Genomic DNA, 22,007 nt, shown 5'->3' with positions numbered 1-22,007 from the left:
ACAGTAGGGAGTGCAGGAAACTGCAGGTCTGAAGATCTCCATATACCAATCCCCTTAAATTAACATTCATGCCTAATAGTGCTTCCCATACAACAGACAGGAGGGTAGTACTCATGTCTAAGAAAGTGTAATCTACAGTAGAAAAGGTTTCCTGGTATAGCTTTATGGGTCGAGGCTCAAAGGACACAGCAGCACACTATTATACTGACAAAAAGTACTTATGTTGGAAGAGTTTATACCATAAGAACATAGGAATGGCCATACTGGGTCAGACCAAAGGTCCATCTAGCCCAGTAGCCTGTCTGCCGACAGTGGCCAGCACCAGGTGCCCCAGAGAGGGTGGACCAAAGACAATGATCAAGCGATTTGTCTCCTGCCATCCCTCTCCAGCCTCTGACAAACAGAGGCCAGGGACACCACTTCTATCCCCTGCCTAATAGCCTTTTATGGACCTAACCTCCATGAAATTATCTAGCTTCTCTTTAAAATCTGTTATAGTCCTAGCCTTCTCAGCCTCCTCTGGCAAAAAGTTCCACAGGTTGACTACACGCTGTGTGAAGAAGAACTTTCTTTTATTAGTTTTAAACCTGCTACCCATTAACTTCATTTGGTGTCCTCTAGTTCTCTATTATGGGAACTAATTAATAACTTTTCTTTATCCTCCCTCTCCACACCACTCATGATTTTATATACCTCTATCATATCCCCCCTCAGTCTCCTCTTTTCTAAACTGAAAAGTCCCAGTCGCTTTAACCTCTCTTCATATGGGACCCGTTCCAAACCCCTAATCATTTTAGTTGCCCTTTTTGGAACCCTTTCCAAGGCCAAAATATCTATTTTGAGATGAGGAGACCACATCTGTACACAGTATTCAAGATGTGAGTGTACCATAATTTTATACAGGGGCAGTAAGATATTCTGTGTCTTATTTTCTATCCCTTTCTTAATAATTCCTAGCATCCTATTTGACTTTTTGACCACCGCTGCACACTGTGTGGAAGTTTTTAGAGAACTATCCACGATAACTCCAAGATCTCTTTCCTGATTTGTCATAACCAAATTAGCCCCCATCATACTGTACGTATAGTTGGGGTTATTTTTCCCAATGTGCATTACTTTACACTTATCCACATTAAATTTCATTTGCCATTTTGTTGCCCAATCACTCAGTTTGGTTAGATCTTTTTGGAGTCCCTCACAGTCTGCTTCTGTCTTGACTATCCTAAACAGTTTGGTATCATCCGCAAACTTAACCACCTCACTGCTTACCCCTTTCTCCAGATCATTTATGAATAAGTTGAACAGGATTGCTCTCAGGACTGACCCTTGGGGGACACCACTAGTTACCCCTCTCCATTCTGAAAATTTACCATTTATTCCTACCCTTTATTTCCTGTCTTTTAACTAGTTCTCAATCCATGAAAGGACCTTCCCTCTTATCCCATGGCAATGTAATTTACACAAGAGCCTTTGGTGAGTCTCTGCAATGGCTTTATCCTCCTTGATTGCTCCTTTTATATCTCGATCTTCTAGGGGACCCACTGCTTTTTTAGCAGGCTTCCTGCTTCTAATGTACTTAAAAAACATTTTGCTATTTCTTTTTGAGTTTTTGGCTAGCTGTTCCTCAAAATCTTTTTTTGCTTTTCTTTTTACACTTGATTTGACAGTGTTTATGTTCCTTTCTATTTATCTCACTAGGATTGGACTTCCACTTCTTAAAAGATGTCTTTTTGTCCCTCACTGCTTCTTTTACATGGCGGTTAAGCCACGGTGACTCTTTTTGAGGTCTCTTGCTATTTTTTTTAATTTGGGGTATACATTTAAGTTGGGCCTCTATTGTGGTGTCTTTAAAAAGTTTCCATGCAGCTTTCAGGGATTTGGCTCTAGTCACTGTGCCTTTTAATTTCTGTTTAACTAACCTCCTCATTTTTGTGTAATTACCCTTTTTGAAATTAAATGCCAGAGTGCTGGACTGCTGAGGTGTTCTTCACACCACAGGAATGTTGAATGTTATTATATTATGGTCACTTTTCCCAAGTGGTCCTGTAACGGTTATCTCCTGGGCCCGATCCTGCACTCCACTCAGGACTAAATCGAGAATTGCCTCTCCCCTTGTGGGTTCCTGTACCAGCTGCTCCAAGAAGCAGTCATTTAAGCCATTCAGAAATTTTATCTCTGCTTCTCTTCCTGAGGTGACATGTATCCAGTCAATATGGACATAATTAAAATCCTCCATTATTATAGCGTTCTTTATTTTGGTAGCCTCTCTAAACTCCCTCAGCATTTCAATGTCAGTATCGCTGTCCTGATCAGGTGGTCAGTAATATATCCCTACTGCTAATTTCTTATTATTGGAGCATGGAATTACTATCCATAGCGATACCAGTTTGGCAAATGACTCAAGTTTTGCAAAAGAGTATTCATATAACTGTATCTACACTCATGGTGACAAGACTCAGAGGGGTAGCCATGTTAGTCTGTATCTATAAAAACAATGATGAGTCCTGTGGCTCCTTAAAAACTAACAGATGTATTTGGGCATAAGTTTTCATGGGTCAAAAACCACTTTGTGAGATGCATGGATGGAGATGCATTCCATGCACCTGACAAAGTAGGTTTTGACCTATGAAAACTTATGCCCAAATACATCTGTTAGTTATTAAGATGCCACAGAACTCCTTGCTGTGTCTACACTATGGCTTTTGCCACTCTAGATATGGTGACAAAAAGAAAGTTACACCCCTAACTCTCATAGACATACCAGCAAAACCTTCTAGTATACGCCTGCACCCTCACAACCTCTTCTTTCCAATGACTGGAATGCTATGAACCCATCCTCCACCCTCCCAAACATCCAGCCCTATCTTCTACAAAGTCTTTTTTTTTTGTAATTCTCCAAGAATTAATTGCTGCCTGTCTCTCTTCTTCCCACCAAGTACTTAAACAGTTATTTCTTCCCTAGAAATGAATGAACCATCATAGCCCATGCAGCCCCCATGGACCAGGGAAGAGTGGTTCTAGAATTATAGTTTTTTTTCACAATGGGATCTGTTTGCTAGTATAGTATACTGATAAAACATTCCTGTGTAGACATGACATAACTAGTAGCAATGCATTGCACATAGGGATCAGAGAGCTTATCCAGTGGACTGTTTTTGTTAACTGAGCAGTTCTGCAACACCAACTATGTCTACATTGCGCTGGATTTGCACAAGAAAAAAAGCGGAAAAACGGCTCTTGCGCAAGAGGGGGTTTTTGCACAAGAAGGAGCAGTGTAGATGGCTCCTTTTTGTATAAAAGCCTCTTGCCCAAAAAGCAGTCACTCATTAATTATGCAAATGAGGCTTGGTGATATTCCACGCTTAGCTTCATTTGCATATTTCTTGCGCAAAACCAGGCAGTATAGACATAGCCCAAGATGCAAAGTTTCCACCCCACCATTTGTCCTTACACAGTGGGCTAATCTGTTTCTGCATTGGGTTGGTTATGTGTACCAATATGGTATGTGACTCACCGGGTCTTACACACCTCAGGGCAGGAAGTGGTTGTACATTTTAATCTGAGTAGAGCCCATAGGTTGTATTATGTCAAAATTATACCAACATAAATTTTACTGAAATTAGTAGAAGAGAAAAACAAAAACAGTTTAATTAGCTTCATCACACTAATAATCTTTTAGTGACAGATGTTTTAAAAGAAAACCCCTCTGATGCTTTTAAAGAATGAATCTTAATTATAAAATTTCTTCTATGTGGAGATAACAGAACAGCAATGAAATAGTAGATAGGCTTTACAATAATTTATTTTCACTGACAAATTATGCAGACAGTAGAACTGTATTTCTAAAAAGCAACTCACCGTTCTTATTAAACCCCACTAGTTTTAAAAGCAGATATGTTAAAAAATTGTACACCAGTATTAATGAGGTTACATTTGCATTTTTAAAGAATTATTGGAAGATCACATTGTACTGCAAAAAGTTATTTTCATGCATTGAAACACCTGGGCTGCGTCTAGACTGGCAAGTTTTTCTGCCAAAGCAAATGCTTTTGCGGAAAAACTTGCCAGCTGTCTACACTGGCAGCTTTAATTTTGCACAAGAACACTGACGATCTAATGTAAGATTGTCAGTGTTCTTCTGCAAACACTATGATGCTCCCGTTTGGGAAAAAGCCCTCTTGAGCAAATGTATTTGCGCAAGAGGGCCAGTGTAGACAGCTCAGGACTGTTTTGCGCAAAAAAGCCCTGATGGCAAAAATGGCGATCGGGGCTTTCTTGCACAAAACCGCATCTAGATTGGCACGGACGCTTTTCCGCAAAAAGTGCTTTTGCGCAAAAGCGTCCGTGCCAATCTAGACACTCTTTTCCACAAATGCTTTTAACGGAAAAACTTTTCCGTTGAAAGCATTTGCAGAAAATCATGCCAGTCTAGACGTAGCCCTGGAATTTACTTGAGTAGGGCATAATGTAGGAGAGGTTTTTAACAAAAATATTGGTTTAAACAAATTATTTTTATTTTTATGCAATTTCAGGATAATCCCTGGATTGAGGATAGGATGAAGCTGTTCCCCTTTCTCTCCAGGGGAGCAGTGGAAACATTTTACTTTAAGGATCCTCAGTGCTGTCTGGAGCTCCTTGGTTATGTTGGGAAACAAAGTAACCTACCACACCCTGATGGGAAGTGCAGTAGATTCCCTTCTATGGGTGTGATGGAAGTGCAGCCAAAAATCCATCAACTGCTTTTTTTGGTGAGTTGCTCCTGGGTTTTGGGAATTGCAATCACTGCTTCTCTGCATGTAGTTATGAAACTGGATGACCCTTCTGCAGGCCTCACAGGTGGTAAAACAGGGGAGATGAAATGGGAGCTCCTCACTCACAATGTAGTTCTGCATAAATATTACCACTATAAAGCAGGAATAGCTTCTTAGATACAATTTGTAGTCCAGCTTTATACATAAGGCGGTAGTGTAGGGGATGATAAGACTCTAGCTCAGTGGTCACCAACCAGTAGATCAGGATCTACTGATAGATCTTGAAGCCTCTGACAGGTGATCTTGACTGGTTTGGCCAAGAGGCTATCAAGTTCCCCCGCCCCCCACTGCTGTGCAACTCCTGCGCTTTGCCTTGGAGCTGTTCCCCTCTCCCACCCTGTATTCCGTCTCCACAGAACAGGGATGAGGGGCACAACAGGGTTTGGGATGTTTGCTGGCTGCTTTTGAGAGTGGTGCAGGGCCAGCTTAACCCCACTGCACCACCTCACAAGAGCCACCTGTGGTAAGCAGTGTCCAGCTGGAGCCTGCATCCTGAATACCTGGCCCCTCTCTTGCATCCCAAGCCCCTGCCCTAGCCCTGAGCGCTCCTAGACCCAAACTCCCTTACAGAGCCTTACCCTGACCCCACTCCTACAGCCCAAGTTCTGCCCCAGGCTCAGCTCAGAGCCCTTCTCACACTCCATACCCCTTAGCCCAAGACCAGAAACTGCACCCCAACCCTTTGCCCCTGCCTGATGAAAGGGAGGAAGAATGGGGGAGGGAGGAAAGATGGAGTGAGCGGGGGTGGGGCTTTAGAGAAGGAGGTGGTGCAAAAGCATTTGGGTTTGAGGTAGATCCTGGATTGCACTTAAATTCAAAAAGTGATCTTGTGCTTTAAAAGGTTGTAGACCACTGCTCTAGGAGCAGGAAGAAGAGACAGCTCCTCAGGGCTTCTTCTACTTCTCTGTCTAACTAAATAAGGATAGGGAGTGATAGACTCCTTGCTCCCACACCAACAACTTGCTAGCCATCAGAACTGAGCCAGTGCAGGGACAGAGAAGGAAGTCTGCTCATGGCATCCGGGTGCTGTGACCAATTGCTTCCTGAGGAGCAAAGAAGGAACTACTACAATGCACCACACCTTATCCCTCTCTATATTTTAAATCAAGAATGGGCAAATACTGGCCTGTGGGCTGGATCTGGTCTGCCAACGTTAGGCCCTGATGGGCCCCCATGTCTATGTTTACTTGTGCCGCTGTAGGTATCAGGTGATCACAGCTCTCATTGGCCATAGATTGTTATTCATGGGCTATAGGAGTAGTGGGAAGTCTCCATGCTGCTTCCTGCCACTCCCATTGACTGCAAACAGTGATTCATGGACAACGAGAGCTGCAATTGCCCAATACCTGTGGAGGCACAGCTAAACAAAGTTGCAGCAATCTTCAAGGGACTAACTCTGGCAGGCCATCACTTTTTTTAGAGTGTGTCTGTCTGTGTGTCTGTCTGTGAGTCCATTTGTTCAAGAATTCCTCCTCAATGGTAAGAACTAGTGCCATTGAATTTGATAGGCACTTTCCTCTTAAATCACGGTCAGGATTTGGTTATGCCAGGACAATCAGAAGCCCTGGAAGAATGGACTGTTTTCCATAACATGGAAAGGGAAGGGTTGCTGTTCGGAGGGACATGATATGAGAGTGGCCACTAGGGGCAGTAAGCCCACAGGGGAGAGCTACCTACAAAGTGTTCACTGAGGGCAGCTGTACCACCAAAGTAGTGGCCAGCTGGGCTAGGGCTCTGCCATTTTGCTTGCCTCCACACCAGTAAGATGCCCCCTGCCCCAAATCGTTTCCCTTTCTCCTGGCCCTTGGCCGCAGTCCTGGGAGGGCAGAGCCTGGGGGAAGAGAAAAGACTCCTGGTGGCTGGAGACCCAGCCCTCACCCCCAACCCTCACTCTTGCATCCCTCCCTCCCATTCCCAGCCTTCTGCAACCCCTCTCCTCACATTCCCAAAGCTCTGCCCTGAATCCCACACCCGCCACACTACCAGCCCTCTACCCTGAAGGACCCAGTTAATGCCAGGTAAACCTGCTCATACTTAATATATACTGTGTCTGCATGTGTTTGTGCTCTCTGATTTACAAAAGATATAACAGGGACATTGATGGTGGTAATGCAGAAATTGTTTGAGAAGAGGGAATTTATGTTAATTTTTACTATAAAAGGACTTGCATTCACATTTTATGTGGAATTTTACCATAGAATTATCCTTAAATGACTAATAGCTTTTAAATTTGTCATCAGCAAAAGACTTCTGTCCAAGTCCATTACTGCAAACACATCTATTTAAATGCCCTAAATTAGGCTTTTTGGAAAAAGTTATACTGGCACAGTCATAGGTTGGCAATATTTCCCTTGCATATCCATATTTTCAGGGCCCATTCATAGTATCTCAATTGCAGCAGTGATGTCCATTATTTGCTCTGAATTCAGGAACAATAAAAACAGAAGGTACGTTTTGTGATTATTGTATGATAGGCTTGTTGGGTATTTTTTTTACCATAACAGTCTTCTATATAGGGATGTAAAATCCTGTGTAAATTGTTAACTAGTCAAACTATAAGTTTAATTGGCTAACTACCCACTTTTTCGCAGGAGGGCACTTGAGGGAACGATACCACTGTTAGGATTGCCAGGTGTCCGGTTTTGAACCAGACAGTCCAGTATTTGAGTTTTCTGTTTGGGAAACAAATTGAGAAAATAGAAATGAGAAAATAGAAATGGCCAATATTTTCTAAATAAGATGTAATGTAGATTGTGATGTAATCTCAAGTGTGTCTGGTATTTTTGTTGAAACCGTCTGGCAACCCTAACCACTGCTAAAGGGAAGGGTATACCTTGAGTTCAGCTGTTTGTAGATACTTATTGTGCCAGAATTAATAGAAACAGATCCCAAAAGAATAGCCAAGAGTCCAGTCTAGTGTCTTTTAATTGAATGTACAAATATGGTCTTAATAGTTCCACCCTGGAGTAAAATTGTTACTCTATTTACTCCTTCTGGATTTTTGTTAACCTCAAGCTTCTTCATTCTGTTGTTAGCTAATTGTAAGTATAGCTCAAGCAACAACTGTCCTTCCGTCAAAAACTATATTGTCTGTAATGTGATATTCTCTAGCTTGCTATCGTCCTATGTGTATGCTGTTGATTAAAGGATTTGTTATGTATGTGTCTATTGGGAAACAACTCGAGGAGAAAAAACAACACCTAAAACAGATATGAACTTTATAAAAATTCCTCTAGCCCTTATCAAGAGACTTGTGGAGTTTCTTTTTGAAATATCTTAAAAGGCTGGAACACAGGGGAAGAGGACTGGGTGGGTAAATACAGTTATCTTATAAAGGATCCAGTTAATTGGCAAGCAGAGGACTACAAGGATCTTACTTCTGTTCTTGGTTAGATATTCTGACGACTGACAAATGAGTATTGTTTCTTAATAGCAAGCAAAAACATTTCATAATAGTGATTAAACAGCACTGCTTGTATTCCCTGTTCATTGGAGCAAGGATTATTAATTTCACACATCCCGTTCACAATTACTGCTATAAGGTCAATAAACATTTGCAACAACTCAAGTTTGCTGAGACAAACTCATGACTGAAAGTAGTTTGTGCCATTGCACTGCCTGTTGGTCAGTGGCTTATGACATTTTTTTGACTCCGTATGACATCTTTGGACAGGAACAAAGGCTGCAACATCTCTAAAACTCTTGGGGTATGTCTACACTACAAAGTTAATTTGAACTAACAGCCATTAGTTCAAATTAACTTTCATAGCGGCTATACATGCAAACTGCTAGTTCGAACTTAATTCGAACTAGTGGAGCACTTAATTCGAACTAGGTAAACCTCATTCCACGAGGACTAACACCTAGTTCGAATTAAGTAGTTTGAATTAAGTGCTGTGTAGCCACTTCATTCGAACTAATTGGAGGCTAGCCCTTCCCCGCTTGCCCTGGTGGCCACTCTGGGCACCACCAGGGAAACTCTTCTGCCCCCCCTCCCGGCCCCGGAACCCTTAAAGGGGCACGGTCTGGCGACGGGGCTCGTGCCAGTTCCAAGCCTGCCAGCACCCAGCCAGCAGACCCTGCACCTGGCACAGCATGAGCCAGCCACCCGCTGCCACCCAGCCCTCCGCCTCTTCCCCAGGACCAGGCTGGCGGCTCCCAGCAGCCTGCCCAGGGCCACAAGAGGCGGGTGCCCGCCTTGTCTAGTGTGGAGATCGTGGACCTCATCGAGGTTTGGGGGGAGGCTTCCAACATCCACGACCTCCGCACTAGGTATAGGAATGCTGCCGTCTAGGGCAGGATAGCTGCCAGCCTGGCCACCAAAGGCCACATGCGAACCCAGGAGCAGGTTTGCATTAAAATCAAGTTGGTCCAGTGAGACCCCCGACCCTGAGCCCTGAGTTTTGAATGGCCGTACTGGGTCAGACCAAAGGTCCATCTAGCCCAGTAGCCTGTCTGCCGACAGCGGCCAACACCAGGTACTCCGAAGGGGATGGACCGAAGACAATGACCAAGTGATTTTTCTCGTGCCATCCATCTCCAGCCTTCCACAAACAGAGGCCAGGGACACCGTTCCTACCCCCTGGCTAATAGCACTCCATGGACCCAACCTCCATTAATTTATCTAACTTCTCTTTAAACTTTGTTATAGTTCTATCCTGTGGCAAGCATTTCCACAGGTTGACTATGTGCTGTGTGAAGAACTTTCGCTTATTAGTTTTAAACTTGCTGGCCATTCATTTCATTTGGTGTCCTCTAGTCCTTATATTATGGGAACTAATGAAGAACTTTTCTTTATTCACCCTCTCCACACCACTCATGATTTTATAGACCTCTATCATATCCCCCCTCAGTCTCCTCTTTTCTAAGCTGAAAAGTCCCAGTCTATTTAGCCTCTCTTCAGATGGGACCTGGTCCAAACCCCATATCATTGTAGTTGCCCATTTCTGAACCCTTTCCAAGGCCAAAATATCTTTTTTGAGGTGAGGAGACCACATCTGTACACAGTACTGAAGATATGGCGTACCATAGTTTTATACTTCCCCTCCTCCTCCTTCCCCTGGCTTCCCCATTCCAGCTCCCTCCTCCCAGGTTTCCCCTCTCCCTTCCACCCTCTCTCTTCCCCTCTCCCACCTCCTTTTCCCAGTCTCTCCAGAGGTTAATCCTCCCCTCCTCCAGTTTTGTTAAATAAAGAGAGTTTCTATTTTTGAACACAAGGATCATTTATTTTTTACATCAGGAAGAGGGGCTAGGGAGGGCTTAGAGGAATGAGGTGAGGGAGGAATGGGGCATGAGCCCCCGATGGGGAGGACTGGCGTGGCTCTGCGGGCTCCTCGGAGTGGAAGCTCTCCTGCAGGGCCTCCTGGATCCTGACAGCTCCCCGATTAACCCCCCCCCCCCCCCCCAGATGTCAGCCTGCGGCAAGTGCAGCCAGGCTGGTGGCCGAGTGCTGTGATGTGCCGAGTGAGGGCACTCAGGGCACTCCAAGACAGGACTGCTTTGCTGTCCCTCATTGAGTTAGACAAGCAAGTGGGGAACTCTGAGAACTGTCTGTCCGGGGTGGAGGTCGGGTTCCTTTAAGCACAGCCCTCGGCTAGTGTGAGGCAGCAGCTCCATACTCTAAGTCCTAACCTGATGCCCTTCCGGCACTGGTTCCGGCCAGCCTTAACTTCGGTTCAGGGTCCACTTAATGTGGACATGATATTTCAAATTAGCACAACACTAACTGAAATTAGTTTTTAGGTCTAGATGCAGTAATTCGAATTAGCTTAGTTCGAATTAACTAATTCGAATTAAGTTAGTTTGAATTAGTGCTGTAGTGTAGACATACCCTTAGAAGGGATTTGGTGGCCACTGGATATCCATAAATGCATTCAGAGTGCCATGTTTAATGTGACTGTACGGCCACAGAAAAGCCTGGAAATAAAGCATACACTTTTAGCCCTGACAGTAATTAAGCACTGGAACAATTCATGAAGCACCATGGTGGTTGCTCCATCACTAGCAATTTTTAAATCAAGACTGATGTTTTTTCTACAAGATTTGCTTTAGGAATTATCCAGGGATGTTCTATGGCCTATGTTATACAGAAAGACTAATTAGCTGCTCAAAACTGTCCCTTCCAGCTTTAGAATCTATGAACTTTCTATTGTTTTCAAGCTGCCACATAATTGTGCCCCAGAATTTTAAAATATCTTTGAAAAACAAAGTCTCTAAGGCTATGTCTACACTAGCCCCCTAGTTCAAAGTAGGGAGGCTAATGTAGGCATTCAAAGTTGCAAATCAAGCTCGGGATTTAAATATCCCGATTTGATTTGAATCTTTCCGGCCGGTCACCATTTTTAAAAATTTACAAGTCCGGACTAACTGCCCGTGTCTACACACGGCAGGGACCCAGTTTTTCCAATTAAAGCCCTAAATTGAACTACCTGTTAAACCTCCTTGTAGGAGGAATAACAGTGTAACGTATAACTCTTTGGTCCTGCAACATCCATGTCAGACCGTGCAACACATACACACATTCCCGTACACCTCTTTCACACTGACTGATCTGACCTGACCCGACTCACCCTGCTCAGAGGGCTCTGCCATCCATACCTGGCTAGGCCCCTGGAATGGGCCCGCACCTCCTGGTACCTGGTGTCATAGCCTCCCAAGGCAACATGTGGGTGCACACATGGTCACATACTTTCTCCCCAGATTTCTGCCAGGCATCACACCAGAATGTGACCAGCAGCAGTCTTTCAGTACTGTGCAGGGGTGGGGGATGGGAGCTGCTTCCAGCTGCATGGAAGAAGTGGTGGAGGGGGAATGATCTGGCCCATGTCTTTGCGTAGCTCATCTTCCCCACTCTCCCTCCCACAAACACCATGGCTGGAAGAAGCTTGTGCCTTCCTGCCTGCACAGAGTTGAAAGGCAGCTAACACCTCCAGGTGGCTGCTGGTCATGATATAACCCAGCCACCTCCTGCCCCTGGTTACAGGGAGGGCAGGAAAGGGTTAAGCCCTAAGGATGCATTGTGTACCAGTGGCCAAGGAACCTGACAGCAGGAGCTTCAGCTAATCTGGCCAGAGAAGTGTCTCAGCAGGGGTGGGTGCCCATTGCACTTCATATGGAATCTGATTCTGTATTTTACACGAAACTTAACCTTTCATATTTGTAAAATATGAGCCAGATGCTCCCTCACTGATGTCAGCGTAAATCCACCACATCATCCTCATGAACTTCATTCCCATAGATGAGGGGTTTATGCATCTACATAAGACCAGAACTGCTACTTTCATTTTGTCCAAATCTGTAAGTCAGGAGAGAGCATTTGCAAAAGAGATGTGCCGCCTAAAAATAGGGTGCTATGTTAGTAGTAGTTGTGGCCTGAACAGAACTCTCACTTTGCCTGTTTTGCTCAAACATATTTGCATATTGCACAGTACATATCATAGGCAGGGCAGAAGGCTTTGTGCCTAGCATGGCACTGCACCAGGGTCCCGGATACCAACTTATGCCTAGGGGTCCTACTGCCACCTGGCGCCCGGGCATCAGCTCCTCTGATGCTGCCGAGGTCCTGGCCACTGGTCCGTCTGATGCCACCCATGGTCCTGGCTGTCGGCTTTGGGGCTCTGTTTTTGGGGCTACATTATTTCTCATGCTACAGCCCTGAAATGACTGACAGCTTGCATATGAAATATGTAAATTATAGATTCACTGGCAGTTTCCTATGTACTGAAAGATTAGTCATGGCATGCCAATTTGAACCAGATAGGATAGGATAGTTCTGAGAAGGATTTTTGTACACTGCACCACAGAACTAAATATAGATTTGTCCAAACCCACAATCAGCTAGAAGGAAGTAGACATGTTTCCATGCTGTTATGTCAGGAGTAGGCTGCAAGTGAAACAACATGAAGCTATTCAGTAGTGGTGCAGGAGTGTCCCAACAATAACAAACAATAAATATTACAACAGCATCTGCATCAATCATCTGGGGTACACAAATTATGTCACTATCACCAAATAATGTAATAGGATCATCACCCCTAGTTTGAAAATAAATGTCTTCATCAGTGATTTCTGTATATACAGAGAGAGCCTATGCAGAGCTTTCACTTTGCTTCAACACAGATGAAATTCCACTGATGTCAGTGGAGTTACTCTGGATTTAAGTCAACATAAATATGAAGAGAACTTGACCCACTCTGACCAGATGGAAGTCAATCTGAACAGTTTTAATAAATACGGTAATAATATAACTTTAAAATAAAATTTGGAAAAGTTCTTCCTCTCCCTCCCATCATTTCTTTGGTACTGAAGTGTCCATCCAGTCTCCAGAATTCATTAAAGCAGGAGAGCTCATACATGTATATGTCAAGCTCACACACAAACATTTATCCATGTAAGTACAATTTTATTTTCAGTAACATAGTGCTCCAAAACCAACACACAACAGTGGGTGAGTAGAAAAATCTGTTTATGCAAAATGAAATGTAGTTAGGAGTGATTATTTGTAAGAATACAGAAGAAAACTATATTTTCAAAGATATGCAGTAGCCTAAATTCCTATACATTGGCAAAACTCGATATTGTATTCCAGACTTCTAGAAATGTTGAAGAACATTTAATGTAAGAAAATCAATTACATATTCATTAGTTTGTATGTGAAGATATGAAACTTCTCTATTGACTATGCTGTACCTATAGTATAAAAATGATGGAATACGTTGTTTGCAATGATATGTTGTTGCCACAAGGTGGGAGCATAGTAATGATGTACTGTAGTCTAGTGTTACAAACAAATAGTGTAGCTATAGCTAGAACAAGAAGTAATTGGAATTTAAGTCTAATAATTACACTGGCTAGTTGAATTATTCTTTCTTATATGCCAGTTTTAAAACTTTGGTTTTGATCGAACACGTTATGCTATGTTCACATTTATGTTACTACAGACACCAAAACTTTGGAATGTATCTTTAGACATTTTCTTCTTATTCTAAATGTACTTTTAAATATTATATCAGTTGTATTTCATTTATTGGATTATGCCAATTTTTTGTGGTGAAATTAACACTGACATTGATATTCTGGGAAGTAAAGTACAGAATATATGTGCAATACTTCAGTCAGAGTCATATTTTCTAAAATGTGAATAGCTGAATGGAGTTATTCATTTTCAATTTGAGTCACTTCAGCAATTTAGTCTTTCAGTATTTTCTCATACTGCCAGCCTAAGTAAAGTCAAAAGTTTTAAGCATGTATATTAACTGATTACAGATATAACAAGTTTAGGCCCTGGTTCTGCAAACATTTGAATGCATGTCAAACTTCATTCATAAGAGCAGCTGTACAGAAGTCAATGGAGTTAAAAATGAACATAAAATTATACATATAAAAATGTTCACAGGACTGGAGTTCTATACATTTCTTTTTGGTGATCCTATTTGAATATAGGACCAAATCCTACACTTTAGCAGGCAACTTTACTCACATGGGTAGCCTCATGTGAATCCCATTAAAGTTCCCATTAATTTCAGTTGAGTACCCATATTCTTGTTTGCAGGATCTGGCCCTAAGTGAATGAAGCTGTGTTGTACCATAGCTTTCATGGAGGTGGCTCCAAAAACAGTGACAACCAGTGCTAGCCACCAACCCTGGGAACAACGGAGATGCCAGTTTTAAAACAATGGAAAATAATAGCCATGTGCTGGAAACCAAAGATCAGCAACAGCCTGAAATTTAAAATGATAGGAACAAATTACATGTTCCAAAAGGGAGTGCACTTCAGGGCACACATATTTCCCCCATATATATGGCGCCTCCACACATCTATGACATTACTATGTGGAAAAGGCACCATAGAGCATAAAGAAAATATATTATAATCTTTTATAGATATAATAATTTAATGAATTATGCATTGATATAGTATCACCAAGAAATAAAATATGACCAGTACAAACAATGAAGAGTCTAGGGCACCTTAAAGACTAAGAAATGTATTTGGGCATAAGCATTCATGGACATCTACAAGTGGGTCCTTGCCCATGAAAGCTTATGCCTAAACAAATCTGTTAGGGTATGTCTACACTGCAAAGTTAATTTGGAATAACAGCCGTTATTCTGAATTAACTTCCATAGCATCTACACAAGCAACCCACTATTTCAAATTAAATTCGAAATAGGGGGGCACTTAATTCGAGTTTGGTAAATCTCATTCTACGAGGAAAAACACCAAACTCGAATTAGCTAATTTGGAATAAGCACTGTGTAGACGCTTAGTCCAAATTAGCTGGCTTCCAGCCTTCCCAGTTTCCCCTGGTGCCCACTCTGGGCCAAATCAGGAAATCTCTTCTCCCTTCCCACAGCCCCAGAGCCCTTAAAGAGGCAGACTCTGGCCACTCTGCCTGTGCCAGCTCCAAGCCTGCCAGCCCAGAGCCAGCAGTCACTGCTCTGACCAAGTGGCCCCAAAACATGAGCCAGCAAGCCACTGGCAACCATCCCTCCACTGCACAGCAGGAGCAGTCTGCCAGCTCCCAGGAGCCTGCCAGGGCCCAGAGAAGGTGGGCCCCTTCCTGGTCCAGGGCAGAGATCATGGACCTTATTCAGATTTGTGGGGGATGCCCCCAACGTCCATGATCTCCGCACTAGACAGAGGAACACAGCTGTCTATGGTAGGAAAGCTGCCAGCCTGGCCACCAAAGGCCACATGCGAACTTAGGAGGTTTGCATGAAAATCAAGTTGATCTGGCAAAACCCCTAACCCTGAGCTTCTCCTTCCCTTTCTTCTCCTTGTTTCCCCCTTCCAGCTCCCGCCTCCCAGGTTTCCCCCTCCCCTCTACCACCTTCATTCCCACCCCAGTTTCGGTCAATAAAGAGAGCTTGTTTTTGGCAAGAAATGTATTTTTATTTGACATTAGGAAGGGGAGTTAGAGAGAGGTTAGTGGAAGGAGGGAGGAATGAGGCACAAGCCCCCAGTGGGGCAGACCAGAGAGGCTCTCCTGCAGGGCCTCCTGGATACTGACAGCCACTCAATGGACCTCCAGGATGGCAGCCTGCAGGAAATTCAGCCAGGTTCGCAGCAACACATTCAGGAGAAGCACCAGAGTGCCCAGGGGCAGGTCCGGCTTCATGTTGCACAGTGCTGTAATGTCCCAAATGAGGACAACCAGAGCATACAGAGACACAAATGCTTTGCTGTCCCTCATCGAGGCAGGCAAGCAAGCAGGGACACCTGAGAACCGGCTTCCCGGGGGGCGGGTGGCTGTCCCTTTAAGCACAGGCATAAGATACTCCTGGCCTGATGCCCTGCCTGACCTGGTTCTGGCTGGCCTTACTTCCGATTCTGTGTCTAGTCAGTGTGAATGCAGTACTTTGAATTAGCACAATGCTAATTCAAACTGCATTTTGTGTAGACGTGTTAATTCGAATTAACTATTTTGAATTAAGATAACTTGCATTAACGCTGTCGTGTACACATACCCATAGTCTTTAAGATGCTACAGGACTCCCTTTTTTTTCAGATATATACTAACATGGCTGCTCTTCTGATAATATGACCGGTGTAAATAACACTAAAAATGGAAAGACTTCTTTACTATATTCATCACCTTGTGAAAATGTGGACTGAAAATAATCAACTCTGACTTTGAACCATCACTAAACAAGCGTTCTCTCTTCTCTCTCAAATCATTTGTTTTCTTATACTCAGATTTCTGCCAAACACATCTCTAATCTAACCTGTCTCCATTGCCCATACGTTCCCTGTATCTGTAAGTCTTTAAAATAATTAAGAGACACAGTAAATGGAACAATATTGCAAGATAATGGTCTCTTGCCATTAGATAAATGTCAAGCTGACATTTTTTTCTCCAAACAAGAGATACATATCCAGTAACAATTTTCTGCTCCAATGATTTTATTTCCATTCTAACACATGATTAATGATGCAGATTTGGTCATTATATATGATGCGCACTGCACCGGAAGAATGACAGGGGCTCAATGTGCCATTAGTAGAAAGCTTTGTGGTGGGACAGACTTTATGGCCTAACAAAGATTCTCTTTACTTTGACTTGGTTTGATTCCCAGCTAGGGTTCCAAGTATTCTCAGTTCCAGACAAGAAGAATAATACCGTCTATCAAATCCACCTATGAAGCACACAAACAAATCAATTAGTATTTCTGATGCGCCATTTTATCTTCTCCAACCAACATTTGTAAACTTTGCCTGATTCATAGGAATACAATACTGTACTTCAGGCACTAGCTCAAGTATCATGTTAATGGGCAACAACTGCTCTTGAGAAAACTTTCCAAATCACCCAGTGGAGTCTTCACACAGATAGGTCTGTGATTTTTTACTGCTTCTTTGAAATGTGTTTTTTTTTCTGAGACACTGATCATGTTCAAGATGTCTACTCTCTTATGCTAATAACAGAGAAACACAGACCCTATTGTGAAGCTTGGTGAATGAAAAGGAGAGGGAAATATTTATTCTGTACAGCAACACTCAGCTTTTTATATTGCCTTTTACTTTACTATTCAGATCGTGACAAAAGTCAGGGCTAGCTGAAGTGTAGAGGGTCTGCTCCTGCAAAATGATGAGTAGTTTCAATACCCTTTTGAGAAATAGGAGTTGAGGGTGCTTAGTTGGACCTCACAGAAATGAGACCCATCATTGGCTCCAAAGGCCAGGTATTGGTGGTTCCCACTAGAATAGGTTTGTGTTAGCAGATAACCAGAAGATTCCATGGTCTGGAAGTCCACTCCCCAAGTGCAGATTGAGGGGCAGATTCTCAGCTAGTATAAATTCTCACCACTCCATTAACTTTCATGGTGCAATGACAATTTACATCAGCTGACAGTCTGTACCTGAATGAGGAAACCTGTGGACCAAGAGACATATCCCCCTTCCCTAGAGAAAGGGAAGAGATGGAGTGGTCCAGGGGAAGGAAAGAACATTAAGGAGGCTGAGGAGCAGAGTCGAGTAAGATTGAGGGAATCTCAGGAAAAGGAAGGGGGAGAAGCAGAGGAACCTTTAATCTGGAGAAATGATTAAACATTTTCTTCTCTTATGGCTGGCAAGAAGAGAAATATTTAGCGACAAATAATATTTTTATTAGCTCCACAATCTATTCTTGGTAATAGATTTTTTTGGAAGCACCGCTGGAGGTATCTTTGAAACAGTTATTGCAGATCGTTATCCTTTCCTGTTTTAATATTAGCACAAAAGCCCTCAACACTTCACTTCTTTAAATATATGTAAAATAAAGTAAATGCTAGACTATATGTGAGCTATGGGTATTAATTACTGCATGATTTAATTACCCTTAGAAACAGCAAAAGCTCTATCGGTGCAAATTATATTAAACTAAAGTTAAACTGATGTTTACTGCAACCAACTGGCATTTGCACACACACAAAGGTATGAGCGCGCGTACACACACGCACACACACAGAGTTAGCTGGTTCGCTTATGCTAAAATTGAATAAAGTTGACTTGTTAGCATTAAGTACTGCACTAGATTAGTTACAGATGTGTGCATAGTTAAAAAAATAGAAGAGGATAGTGAAAGTCCAATTTGCAGCATCCACTAGGTGGCATACAGTGACCATGTTTAAGTCATCTTATCTTCACAAAACCTCCCATTCATAGAGTAAATAAAGAACAGCATTATTAATTTATACCATTGCATCCACCCTACACCTAATATTTGTTTAGCCAGCTGTTTCCTCTAATCCTCCTTAAATGCCATTGATTGAAATCCTAAATACGTTCAGACATTTTTACCCCAAAGAACATTTTGTTACCTACAAATTACAAGCTACCTTTTCAAGTGCATGACTGTATGCTACAGTTACTCACTCTGGAGCCAGAATGTCTAATAATTCCTTACAGGCAACAGAAGAAGCTTGTAATCAGAAAATGATTTTTTTTCAAAAATTTACATTTAATTTTCTGAAAATTTTAATCCATAGAATTGGGGGTTTAAAACTGCAGTATATAAAGTTCACATTATTTCAACATTTAAACCATAATTTACCTACCACTTCAGTAGAAAAGCATATAAAAAGAAACAAATCCTAATTCAGACCAAAGTGCTTACTACTTATCTCTCAAAATGATTAAAAGATAGGATACCGATAATAATATTTTGCACTTGATTAATTACTTTTCACCTGAAGATCTCTAAGCACATTATAATGACTGGGCCAATGTTTTATTTCCCTATTTTAAAGAGGGGCTGGGAGGTAAAGTGATTGATTAAGGTGACAAAGCAAATCAGGATTTGAATTCAGCTCTCTTGGTTCCAAAGCCCAGAGTTAGATATCTCAACACACTTTTCCTGACACATTTCTACATTAAGTCTCTGGAGTCTTTCCAGGGTGCCAGAAAACTTCCTTCCCACCCTATGACACAAAGAGCAAACCATCTAAAGCACATCAGAACTCTCTGAGATCTGTATTTTCCAAAACCATTCCTGCATAAGCACAGCTCAAGGTATTTACTCCCTTACCCTTTCTCACAAGCACTAGCTGTATTAACGGCCAGAAGAAAGTGAGAGGAAACTTGATCTATTAGGGATATAATGAAATGATTCTTTACTGGGAAAATTTTTTGAATACTTTTGAATTATACTGACAATCATTTATCTGAAACAGAAAATTGCTGAATGCTCCACTTCATAACAAAATGGTGTTTCTCCTTTCAACTCCTCAGATATTCAGGGCTCTTATTAGGAAGATGGGCCTTTTGGCTCATTTTTATTGCAGACCAGCAATATCTTGACTACTGCACTGACTTTATTATTTGTATCACTTAAGAAAGTAGTTGTTCTCCACTGAGTTCAAGATATCCCTTTTGTAATTATTGTCAGTTTGGGGGCAGCTAACTGAAATGGAATATAAACCTTTTTAGTTATTAGTATCTTTACATTAAAAGAACAGGTAGGGGCTAGAACTAAGCATAGCCAGTTAAACTCAGTGGAGAGTGAATCCTCACCAGTTACAAATTCTTTGTCATCTACTTTTTCAGATATCTTATGTCAAGTGTCTCATCTCTAACAAACTAATGAAAATGTTATTACTTACTTCAAAGTTATACTCCACGAAACATATATATGTAAATATTAAAAGCCTCATTACATTTTTGTAAAGTTCATTTGTAGTGAATCAATATTGCATTCAAATTTAAGAAATTAATTCAAACAATTCTTTCTTCTACCGCCTGCCTCCTCCCCGCCCCTCCCCACTACTCCCCCCTCCCCACTGCTAGCTTCCAAGAAACTCCTCAAGCAACCCTTGACGTCATACTGGAACATATCCCACACTGAAAATTCTTAACTGCAATCTACATTGTGTATTTTTCTAGCGATAAAAGAATGTAAAGCGACATGACAGCTCAATTCGAACATATTATACAAGTTCATTCAAACTAAATACTTGCATCTAAACCATCCATACCCAACAGTTCTAATTTTGGCATGAGGAGCATTTGAAATGAGAGTTTTTTACTTTTAACAATGAGAAGCAATTACACATTTTTGAGACTATGTTGCTATTATAGCATCGATAAATCGCTCATATATTTAACTTTTGTGATATTATAACTTCCTACCGTTCTTGTTAACGTAGAGATAATAAAGAAGCCTGTGCCCAAAAGAGATGTAATCTCAAATTTCATTTGACAATAAGCAAAATATATTGAAAAAAATATGTATCATACCAGACTTTTCCCCCCCTCTAACATGATCAGTCCTAAAGTGCGAGACAACAACATTCACAACTCTTGAGCTTTTCATTCAACCCACACTGTCCTCCCCTTCACAGGTCCTTTCTACGCTTTCTGGGATTTTAACAGATGAGGAAATTACCTTTCCGAAACATTAATCCCTCTGAAATATATAGTCTTACAGGAGAAAGTCAGTGGACTAAACTATACCATTGTCGTAGTTCAGACAGAATCTGCAGTTGCAATATGATATCTCATCTGTTAACACAAAGTCAGATAAACAGAGGGTGGTCGGTTTCAAGTCTTCTTTTCCAACTTTTGCCAAAGATCTCTTCCTAATCCCGTTAGTACGCCACCCTATCTGATGCCTTGAGACATTAGGTGCTGGATACCATTCATCTGAACGAAAGCCTTCCTTCCCCACCACAACAATTGTTTTGTTTTTACCTTTTCCAGAGCTCCAAATTTAAGATGCTCTCCAAACTCCCCAGCAGTTAGAAACGGAGCACACTAAATGCAGAGAGAGTTTTTTGGCGCTCACCTTAAGTTTGTGTGTACGTATATGTCCAGAGTGTCTCTTTCTGGCTCTGAATGGCAGCGGTCCTGATTCAGGGAGCCACTTTCTCACCGAGAGGAAAAGAAAAGCACCACGTCACAAGTTAAGTACGCCTCCAAGAACTCTTAATTACAGCTCAACTTGCAGGCAAACCCCAGGAATGAAAATAGAATGCCCAGAGCTGCTGGAACACCGCGGCGGCTCAATACAGCGCACTGACCCTTCACAGCTGCCCTCCTCTCTACTTAGATCAGCGCCCTAAAGTCCTGCCCTCCTCGGCAGCTCAACATTTCCCTCACGCCACATGCACGCCCCAGGTTAAAAACAAAGTGAGAAATTGTCAGAGTGCGTGACACCTTCCGAAACACGAGACTTCACACAAGTTTTCTCTCCATTCCACTTCTTTCCACTTTATACTTGAAGGTGCTGTTTTCTGGAAAGGACAGTAGATGAAGTGGTCAGATAAAAGAGGAAGGGGAAATCTGGATCTAAATGGATCTTGCTGGGGTTTGGCCGGCGGCCCCCATCCCCACGATGGTTAGTCGTGTACCATCTAACCAGTAAACGACTCAAGCCCCAACTATTGCAAAATGGAGAGCCCCCACCCTATCCACAGGGTGTTACAAAACCTGGATCTGGTCAAATTTTGGCTCTAAGCTCAGATTTTAACTCCCTAAAGAGAAAACAATCCAGCTGCTCCCAGGGCATAAAAAATATCTGATGTATCATTGGGGATGAGAGTTGCAAAAATCCATCTCCTTGGCCCATGCGATAGTTGACCCTCAAGTCCTTCACTCTGCCAAATTCCACAGCATGAAATGAGTAGAAATCTACATTCTACTACTGCACCAACACATTTTTCATACCTGATGTAACCCTGCATAGGAAGAGTACAGAAACCCATATCTAGCACTTGTAT

At 42.3% G+C, this 22,007-nt stretch overlaps 1 protein-coding gene across 3 annotated transcripts in view; it reads right to left on the bottom strand.

The window, feature by feature from the left end:
• Nucleotides 1-21,624, bottom strand: part of HAPLN1 (hyaluronan and proteoglycan link protein 1) — an 89,351-nt gene extending 67,727 nt beyond the window's left edge. Inside the window, exon 1 of one of the 3 annotated variants that reach the window (XM_006124342.4) lies at nucleotides 20,980-21,624. Coding sequence is in view for 1 of the 3 variants with exons in the window: in XM_006124340.4 (XP_006124402.1) it covers nucleotides 20,675-20,687 (13 nt within the window). In the remaining 2 variants the exon portion in view is untranslated. Of the gene's footprint in view, nucleotides 1-20,674; nucleotides 20,798-20,979 lie in introns of those variants that run through there. The other 2 variants (XM_006124341.4, XM_006124340.4) reach the window with 2 other exon arrangements.
• Between the last annotated feature and the right edge of the window lie 383 nt (nucleotides 21,625-22,007).

Source organism: Pelodiscus sinensis, chromosome 6 (assembly GCF_049634645.1).
Source record: "Pelodiscus sinensis isolate JC-2024 chromosome 6, ASM4963464v1, whole genome shotgun sequence".
In the NCBI taxonomy this organism is placed as follows: Eukaryota; Metazoa; Chordata; order Testudines; family Trionychidae; genus Pelodiscus; species Pelodiscus sinensis.
The sequence above is the reverse complement of the archived record's forward strand: the minus strand, read 5'-3'. Positions and strand labels throughout refer to the sequence as shown.